General features: G+C 32.7%; 1 protein-coding gene across 1 annotated transcript; it reads right to left on the reverse strand.

The window, feature by feature from the left end:
- Positions 1-2,274: 2,274 nt before the first annotated feature.
- LOC124373627 (cubilin-like) lies at positions 2,275-7,681 on the reverse strand. Its single transcript, XM_046831981.1, has 6 exons — positions 7,671-7,681; positions 6,774-6,885; positions 4,722-4,949; positions 3,075-3,286; positions 2,819-2,996; positions 2,275-2,357 (listed from the first exon to the last, which is right to left on the reverse strand). The coding sequence occupies exons 3-6, from the start codon at positions 4,789-4,791 to the stop codon at positions 2,275-2,277; spliced, it is 543 nt and encodes a 180-aa protein (XP_046687937.1). The 5' UTR covers positions 4,792-4,949; positions 6,774-6,885; positions 7,671-7,681.
- Positions 7,682-10,698: the final 3,017 nt, after the last annotated feature.

Here is a 10,698-nt window from a genome sequence, read left to right on the forward strand (position 1 = left end):
GAAAAAAAAACAGCCCTCGTATTAAAAAATGAAAGGTAATATTCATGTGTATTTAAACTCTGAATTAGCAGACATGCATTTAATGTATCGTTTTGGGACGCTGCAATAGTACTGCAGCAAGGCGTCTGTATCAAGAGAAGTTTCCTAACCGCAGGTGTCCAAGCGCAAGACTTTTTGCCACTATTCATCAACGCCTATCTGAAACAGGTTCTTTGAAGTCTTCGGAGCATAGTAATGCAGGCATCGCCCAATCATGTATGACTATTGAATTAGAAGAGTTGGTTCTTAATTAAATTTCAGATTATCCTGAAAAAGAGCACTAGAGAATTGTTTGTAGAGAGTTTTCGGAGAATACTACACAAAGTACCAGTTACACCCATACCACTTCCAGCATGTCCAAACTCTTTTGCCACAAGACTACGCTCCCCCGTGTTGCTTTTTGTCGATGGCTTCTGGGAAAAATGTGCTGATCCAAACTTTTTTAAATACATTTTTGCTTACCGATGAGACTTACTTTACAAGAACAGCTATCATTAACTTCCATAACAACCACACTTGGGCAGACAGAAATCCTCATGCTATCAAACCTAATCGCCCACAACATCTCAGTTTTCAGTAAATGTTTGGGCTGGAATCTTAAACAGATCATTTAGTCATATTCGTGCTTCCTCCCAGGCTTAATGACGTGGTGTACTTGAAACTTTTTAAGAGAGACGAACTACCTAACCTGCGTGGATGATGTACCTCTGCATTTGCACCAAAACATGTGGTTTATGGCATGACGGAGCACCTGCGCACTACTCTCTGGCTGTTCGTGGACACCTAAACGAGAGTTTCACAAATCAATGGATAGGCCGAGGTGGACCAGTTTCATGGCCAGCAAGATCACCGGACTTAAATCCTTTGGACTTTTACCTTTGGGGACATTTAAAAACATTAGTTTACTCTTCCCCAATAGATACCATTGAAGAACTCCAATTTAAACATTTTTTAATGGAATAGAAACCATTAAGCAGACACCTGGAGTTTTTGAAACAGGTCCGAAACTCGATGAGAAGACGCCTGAAACACATGCATTTTGAACAACAGAGGTCATTTTGAGCATCATCTTTAATCTTCCGGTGAGACTTAAAGCGATTGCAGATATGTTTATTGTATATAAAAAAAAATTTTGAACTAAAAATATGTTTGTTTTTCACCAGCTGTTACCAATCAGATACTCATCCCTTATTATAAAAACTAGCAAAGGTTTGCTGTGTAGTGTAATACGTGAGGAGTCAATTTCATAACTTTTTTACACATTTAGTTAACTTTGCTTATTATGGTTGTTTTCAGAATTAAATTCTCTTCAATCTGTTTTGGGGAAAAAATTTGTTTATTGGTTCATTTAAACAATGTTATTGGACATCAAACATTTAAGACGGTATTTTTGTTATTAGATTTTTTGGCCAATTTTATACTTTTTCTCAAAAAACTTTTCACACTACAACCTCTAGAGTGGTTTTATTTGATTTTTCAGGTGAATTTTCCTTATAAATCCACCTTATTTGAGTTAAAAAGTAAGAACAAAACATTTCAGAAATCACTTAATTTCACCAGGTGAACTGAAAACAAAGGAGAATCTTTCTTCAGCCATTACTCACTAATGGAGAGTTTCCGGACCTACCTTCATATAACATTTTTTTCTTATTTTTAGCTGTACAATACGTCTTAAAATATTTTTACCATATTTCTGACTCACTCTGTATATGTTTTGACTCTCAAGTTTGGCAAACAGTTTTTACTAGCCGTAGCAAATCAAATTAAGATAAACAATTTATTTTAATTTGGTTTATTATGTTTTAAAATGGGACTAAGTACAATGCCATATAGCAACATTTAGTAACAGAATAATCCAATTTAGTTGGCCCTTCGTATTTTTTTGGAAGTACTCATCATCTCTTAGCACTTAAAGGGTTAACATAAAAGCAATATTAGACAATGTGCATTTGAATACTTGATGATTGTTTGTAATATTGTATCTGTTCTGTAATATTTTATGTATTTTATTTTCCAGACATTTATTTATATAAGTTAAAATTAAAAAAGGAAAAAAAAAAAAAAAGGACTCCACACACAGGCTAAAAACACTCACCAATGGTTTCTCAGTAATCTCCAAATAGTTGGTGGTGTGGCAGGGTGCACTCAAGTTAAACTGGGTGGTAAAGTTGCAGCCGCAGCAATCCCGTACCCATAGGCCCTACTATGATGTTCCACACACATCGGACTCTGTGGTCAAATAAGGGTTCCATCCATACCGGGTGACTGTAACACCTGTAACTGCCTTGTAGCATGTCTTGTGCTCGGACCACAAAGAGCTGTTGGCATACCACAAATATTTTTTTATGTTGTGTATAATCGTGAAAAAATATTACAGAATGAATTTTCAAATAATGTGATTCGGACTGAAAAATAAAACAATGGTTAAGTGCAAATTGTTTAGCTTTGCAAATATTATTTCTATTTAATTACTTATTTAAGTATTGGTGCCTTGTCACTTAAATTGCAGTTATATAGGAGATGAATTGACTTGTATTCTAAATGACGGCTTATTTCATGCACTTCATTCCCATCCTGTTGGTGTAAAAAAAATTATAAAAATATCTTTAAAAAATATAATACTTTTTTATTTACGGATTAGGATTAAGCCATTTAACAAGACTTTGTGTCTGTTTTAGTATGTCATTCAGGTAGGGTTAAATAAAAGGTTGGCAACAGCCTTTAGTTGCTTACACCATTCTTATATTTTTCAATGTGTTGAACTTTAAGAAATACTAACATGGGGAAAGTAGTAATGGAGAGCTGGAAGCCAGATAGTTCAACAGTTGCATCAGAAGAGAAATGGACCAAAAGACTGCCTCTAGAAGAGATTTTCTCCTCCAAGAGATTCCATTGAGTGATGATGAGCAGAACATAGTGGTCCAACTGTCATCAGTATCAACTTCTCCATCCGTTATCTGTTAACAAAATATCAATTACTGTCACGAGTAATGACAATAAGTGGAATAATAGCTGAAATTTCTATATGAATTTACCTTTAGAACATCACAGTTACAGTTGGAGCAGTTCTGGATATCCAGTTTATTGAAGGAGGCTCGTATCTGGTGAGCATCAGGAGCCAGGAACAACCAATCACAGGAGAGCAGAGGTTCATAGTGGCCATCGCCATCCACATCTGGGGCTTGTAGCAGGTACGGTAGACTCACATTGGCTAAATGGATCGTACCACCACAGTTGTGCTTTTCACCTATGATAAAAATAGAAATGACATTACTCCTAGAACAATCTATCTATTTCAGCCATAGATTAGGGAGTTGGCTGACACAAAGGTTGGAATATTACTTGGCAATGTGAATTGTACCGTTATCACTTAAGGATAATATGATAATTATTACTGTATCTGAATTATGGCACTTTGTAGTGACATAAATATTTGCCTTATCTAAAACTTGGTAAATAGTTTTGAATTGTATTGGTGCAATATAGGAAATAAGATTTGAAACCGCCCATAAAAAAAAAATAAAACACCAGATTGTTTTGATTTTGTATCAATCTCACCATGCTAGCAGGAGAAATTTGCCAACAACTTATGAACAAATAAAATCACTTAATAAACAACATAGTGGCAGGATTACGTTTTCAAAGTATTTTTTACAAGAACATTTTTGAATTATAACAAGTTTAATGCATTACAATGAAATACAAGATGCATAACAATGTCATATTACATTTTATTACGAGATAAATAGTCTTATTTATTTCATATTTATACTTGATTTCATTATATTTAGCATTAGCAGTTGCTTTTTATATTTCAAATTTGTATTTGTTGTTACTTTTAATGTTTGTGTTAAACTTTTATTTTTGTAAACATTATAGTAATTTGCTAACTTTTGGATTTGAAAAAAATGCACATAAAGAATTATTAAGGTTAATTTTTAAACCCATCCCTTTTACTTCTAAACGTAGTTTTTACAATAACAGAAAAATATTATAAAGCACCAGCACTATCATTCATTTACAAGAACCAGCAGTTCAGTAGAGGTATTGAGAAAATATTGCTGTGCTATGTTTATTTATATATTTTTTATATTGCAAAGCAAAAGCATAAATCAAACAAAAACTTGTAATAATTCCCCAAGTAGGTAAGGTGAAATTAGCTATATTAAAAACTTAAATAAATTTAAAATATGAGGTTGCTTTTAAACATTATTTTTACAAATACTTTATTTGCTTTATATATACATCTATAAAAATAACAATGGAAATCTTTAATTTAAATGATGTAAATTTTTTAGCCTGATTTTCTGTGTTCCAGGCTAAAAATATTATATATCAAAGACAACTAAAATTGTGTATAAAACAAGTAATATATCAAACTAATTTCTAATCCACTTTGTTCGATAAGGGAAAATATTTCAAAGGGTTTGGGGTTCGAAACTTATATTAAGCTCTTTTTAACTTCCTTTTCCCTTATGTGCAACTCTAGAAACCTCACTTATTCTTGTAACAAATAATTCCTCACCATATCTGTCCATTTGTACAGTTAATTATTTATATCACTGGAAAGAAATTTAAAATATAAAAAGTCAATTTATTTATAAAAAGCTGGGTTATACAATTTCCTTGTTTGCAGTAAAATAATGTAACCCTCGCCCAAAGATAAAAAAGTAGGTCCTTACCATAAGTAAAACCGATGGCAGCCTGGAAGCGTAAGAATGAGAAGGATTCACTCTGAAACTTGATGGCCATCAGATTACCAGAAGACCTAAATCTGGTCTTCACACCTGGACCTCTCGTTCTACACACTGTGTCAATCAAAACTTGATGCGTTGGTCACATTGTGACCGTCGTAGATCTTGATGTTGTTACTGTTGCACGTTATGAATATGTTTCTCATTGATTTCATCCTGTACAAAATATTGCCAGCCATTCCTGAACTGCTATCTTAAATTCCAACTTAAAAACAGGACTATAGCAATAAATTGTAATACAACTTAAAATAAAAATAATAGTTAACAATGGTTATATTATCTTTTTTTAATTGTTTTTTAATGTAGTTACATCCCAGTGTTGAAAAGTGGTTTCTAAATAATCTGAAGTATTTCAAATGAATTCCACAAAAATAGTTCATGTTAAAAATTTGATAATATTTATAAATAACCAAATTCTTGCAGTTTTTGTTAAACTTCCAATCGTGTACCATAAAGGGTTCTTTTACCACTTCATATTCTAGAGTTAAGCACATTTCCTATGGAACACTCTTACATGTTTAATATGCAAAAAGTAGTTTTTTTTTGCCTAGGAATATCTAGCAATATTTTTTTCTATCTGTAATCAGTATACTAATTAGTGTGGAGAGGCTTTCTGACTATCTAGTAGAAAAAACATTATAGTCTTTCTGAATTCAGTAACTTTTTGCAAGATTTTTCACTGTTTAAAATTAAATTTTAAATTGAAATATTCAACACGTTTAAGCCCAATCCTATTTTGGGGTATAGCACCCAAAATCCCAAACTTAGTTCTTTAGCCTACTGTATTCATTTGGCATTATAATTATGGGATATAACCACTTTTATGAAAAAAAACCTGTTTTTTATATAACTAGTGCTCTGACGCCACTGTGGCATCATCAGTACTAACAGTGTGAACACATGTCACACTGGCCAAATATTTAAGTTTAAACTCTTGGTTTAATATATTCAGGTATATATAGAAATAACATAATTTTTCGAGATAAAATATTATATTTTACATAAAATGTATTATGACTCCACATTCAGTATTATGACCACAGTTTTTGGTACTAATGGTGTTGAAATACAACATACTTACCAACATACCTACCCAAATAATAATAGTGAAACAAGTGAGAAAGTAGTGGGTATCTGAGTCAGTATTAGTAAAAGAAACATATGAGAAACTGGTGGGAATTGAGTCAACTAATCAGAACAGCTAAACTACAAATGAGTTAAAACTCAAATTGTAAAGATTACTAAAGTAATGAAGATTGATTTCCAGAGACTAAGGGTGAATTTAGTATTCTTAAACATTTAATACAGTAATAATGATGATTTATTATATATTGTATAAAATTCAGTGGCTTAAAAAATACCCCTGTACTTGACTAGTGCAGTGACATGTGCATGATGCAAACGTGTCGTAACCGGGATTGAACGTATATTAAACCAATTTTTCCAAACTTCTATGTCGAAAACTTAAGGTTATGATTACATTTTCAGAAGCTGTAGATAGTTGAAATTTTAAACTTTTCCCAAAAAAGTCATGGGCCAAGTAAGATCCAAATGTTAAGTATTTATGACTGAGAACTCAAAAAATACTAGTATTAATAAGGTAAATATAGTACTGATACTCATTACAAAGATATAATGAGTTAGTTACCATACTCAGCTGTGTATTCCATGAAAATGTGAGCATGTTAAAATGATACCTGTGAAGGAAACAGGATTTTTCCGGACACTTGCCATCGTTCAGTGAAACAAAAAATCAGTAACACTACGTTCATACCTGTTATTTACCTGAAGAAGAGATCAGATGCAAGTTGTCCTGAAAAAATCCTGATTCCTTCACAATCCTTGCATCGTCAAAAATAAACTTGAAAACAAGAATTCATACCTGTGAATAAAAAAACCTGTAGCTCTAATACTCGTGCATTAGCTCTGATAGGGAAGTTTACTCCTAGATATAATGAATTGAATGAAAGAGATACTCACTTGATTGTTACAACTTTATCGGGTGGAGCAGTTACAAACCAGACACATTCGCGGAAGTGAGAGCTGTTAGGCTCAGAGATAGTTGTGGGAGAGGTAATGTTACCTCCACATTCTGGAACAAGCACACTCATTATTAGCGATAAGGCATGTTGTTGATTGGTTTATAAATTACTTGTAAGAATAAAAATTATAGAATGTGTTCAGATTATTAATTTAATCCAAATTCTCTTGACAAAGATGATTTGAAACATAAAATTAATAAAGATTCAATAAACTCACCTGTTACTGCATATCCAAAATGTTCTATTATTAAATTTTCATCCTTTTTATAACCGTTTCAAATTGGTATAAAATTAATCTGCTTGTCATAATAAATAAAATAATGCATGACAGAAGTTTAACTCATTATTCTACCGGACACACCAATATAGTTCATTACCTGTCTTTAGTCATCATATCGACAATATCCTACAAGCAGGTGTGAGCTAAACAAACTGAACAGAAAATGAAACAACAAAGATCCAATAGACATCTTAGCTTAGACTTAACAGAACTGTCTGTTAGTGCATAAATGGTAAAATGAAGTCTTTAGTGAGTACAAAGAGACAAATTATAACATATACTGTTTGGTAATATTTATAATAGGAGGAGCCATATAGCTCAGAAATCAAGCAGGCATTATTGATGCAATGTTGAGGTTAAACTAATGTAAGACATCAGTATAAGATACCACTTTTGTCTTGAATAAAGAAACTGCACCTATTATTCATGCTTTATACAATAAAAATATAAACTATTAAAAAACTGTATAAAAAAACTATATAAGAACTATGTAAAACTATATAAAACACTATATAAACTATTAAATAATTTGTGTTTGAAAATAACAGAACTCACTGGAAACAGTAATATGAGAAGAGGAAACCTTTGGGAGCAACATATTCATCAGTACTGAAAACCATCTCCATCTTTGTGAAACTGATGACTGGTTGAGGTAGCTGGTTTCCACAGTAAACTCCATGGATAGGTCGCACTCGCATGCTGGGTGACCATCTTGGGTTGCGCATAGAAGGCCGAAAAGGGGTTTACCATAAAAACAGGCCTGTATGTTTGTCAGCGAGACATTGTCGAACCTGCAGCGGTTGTCTCCTGTAAACATAAAGTGATCAGTAATCAGTACTCCTGTAATGATATGATATTTTGAGCTATTCACCCTTAATGGCATAGAACTGACTACCTGCTGAATGCACATATTTACAGACTATTGCACCTGTACAATTCAGTTTCAACTTCAAGTCTTAGCTTTTTTAATCATAAGTTTAAAACGGTGAGTAACATGTGTACTTCATTGAATTTAATTGATTCTAACATTTCTGTTTTAGAACTTCTTGAGCAATTAAGAGATCTATTCACTAAGGGAGGATTTTCTTACACTGTACCTAATGCTTCATCAATAGATCCATTTCATCCATTCATCCATTCCATTCATCCTCATATTACTAAATTACCATGTTGTTACATAACTATTGTTTTTTTTTTTTACTAATTTTGATTGTTGTACTAAAAATAGCACTTTCATTCATGAATACATAAAAATAAAAGAGCCAGGAATGCTATTGAAGGTGTGTGGAGTAGATCCTTTCTAATACCAATACCAATTAATAAGGATTAACACTTCATTACTAGTCAAGGCTTCTTGTATACAACGGGGTACCGGAATAACATTGCTTTGAGTGGGGATTTTGTATCATGCATTCGTGCCACCAATGTCAGTCAGAACCCAAAAACCCAACCAATCACTTCAAGATGTGATCTCTCACTTGAGGAGTGATTGCACAGTACTTTGAACAGATATTGAGAACGTACAACAATATACTGTAATAGAAATAAAAATGTACAGATTGAGGGAATTCTTAGAATTTAATGGGGAAAGTATGTTAGTGTATTCCAATATAATCGATGAGCCAATCGACTTTCACCTAGATGTGCAAGCCGTGCATCGTATCTCAATTAAAACGTGTAAATGGACCCAAACCAATTGTACTCCAGTTCACCAACAAACAGAAGCGTGATAGATTTCTTCAAAAGAGTAAAGCCGCTTCGAAACGTCAAGAAATAAAATCAATGGACATCATAGCAGGAGTATTTAAAACAAACGTTTACGTTAATGAGCACCTGACACATTTCTTCAAGAACTTGTTCTGCCAATCAAAACGATTAAGAGAAATTGGATTTAAATTTGTATGGCTCTCGGAAGGCAAAATTTACGTGTTGATATAATTAGCACTTAAGTATAAGTAACAGCCGTAATGTTTTAAAGTTTTTTTTTCCAAATTAATTATTTACATTGTTCATGAATCAAAATCGAGATCTAAATTTCAATATTTTATGCCTAAATAATCGTAGCATTAGAAAACGCTTTGATGAATTGTTAGTTTATTTAAATAGCCTTGTAATTAAATATAAGATGATAATACTGACAGAAGTGTGGATAAAGGAGGGCGAGGGAGGGGCGGTACAATATCCCAGGCTACGACCTGCTGTTCCAACCTTGGCCAGATAAGCGTACTTTGACACTGACTTGTGCTACACTCACCGACTAGTCCTCATGCCCACAGCTGAGCTTATCAATGTCATTGTTGATGTTCCGCATAGTAAACCGTAATTTAAGTTTTCAATTTTTGGAGTCTATAGACAATGCAAATTAACTTATAATCAATTTAAACCTGATTTGGCAAACATTTTAGAATTAAAAAATGATCCACTAGTAATTGGGGATATAAATATCTGCTCATTAAAAAACAATGGTTCTGGTAAGGATTACTTAAACACTCTCGCCTCATATGGCTTTGTAAATCTGGTTAGTTCCCCGACTAGAGTAGATAAGAAAGTGAGTTCTTGTCTGGATCACACCTTAATACGTAACTCCAAGGCAATAAATTTTAAGTGTGATGTCAGGGAATTGAGTATAACCGACCACTATGCCTTAAGTGTTTGTATGTCGGGTACAATGACTAAAATAAATAATGACAACTTTGTATGGGTATCAGATGCTAGTTTGTTAAAAAGACAATTGTTGGCCGATTGGAGTCCAGTAATTAACAGCCCAAATGTAAATAGTAGCGTTTCAAAATTTCGTAGTATTTATAATAAATGTTTTACCGTGTTGTGTACCTTAAAAAAAATTAACAGTAAAAACAGAAAGAGGAGAGAATAGTGTGTATAAAGAACAGAAATAATTTAGTTCTTAAATTTACATTTAAACAGCTGTCGAAAATGGTAACTAAGCAGATAAAACAAGAAAAAATAATTACTATTCCAACCTTATAGATAGGTGTAATGGCGACTCAAAAAAGTATTGGAATGTTGTAAAAAAAATTACTAATAGAAGGAAGAAATGCATGAATAGTATTGTAATCGGTGATGATGAAGTGAAAGTGGTGGGGAATGAGTGATTGGTTGGAAATACTTTTAATGAGTATTTTACTAGCATAGTTACTAGATTAAGGAATGAAGAGTTCGGCTAGGATGTATTTCTGGAGGATCAAACACAATATAATATCTTGATTACTGATTTTAAAGTGCAATACGTGGAGGAAGTGAATAAGATAAATTGTTTGAAAAACTAGTTTGGTTGTGGTCTTGATGGTATAAATATAATTGTGATAAAAGAGAATGTAAATATATTTGCACCGATTTTGTATAATTTATTCACTAAGTCATTAGTAGAAGGGGCGGTACCTGATGAATTTAAAACGGCAGCTGTTGTTCCTGTATTTAAGTCAGGAGAAACCAAAGAAGTGTGCTCTTACCGTCCTATCTCAGTAATCAGTACAATAGCTAAAATATTTGAAATCAATAATTAAAGACAGGCTTTTACAATTTTTCAGTGGTAGGAACATCTTGTCCAGAAATCAATTTTTAT

The sequence above is a fragment of the Homalodisca vitripennis genome, unplaced genomic scaffold (assembly GCF_021130785.1).
Source record: "Homalodisca vitripennis isolate AUS2020 unplaced genomic scaffold, UT_GWSS_2.1 ScUCBcl_6059;HRSCAF=13091, whole genome shotgun sequence".
In the NCBI taxonomy this organism is placed as follows: Eukaryota; Metazoa; Arthropoda; class Insecta; order Hemiptera; family Cicadellidae; genus Homalodisca; species Homalodisca vitripennis.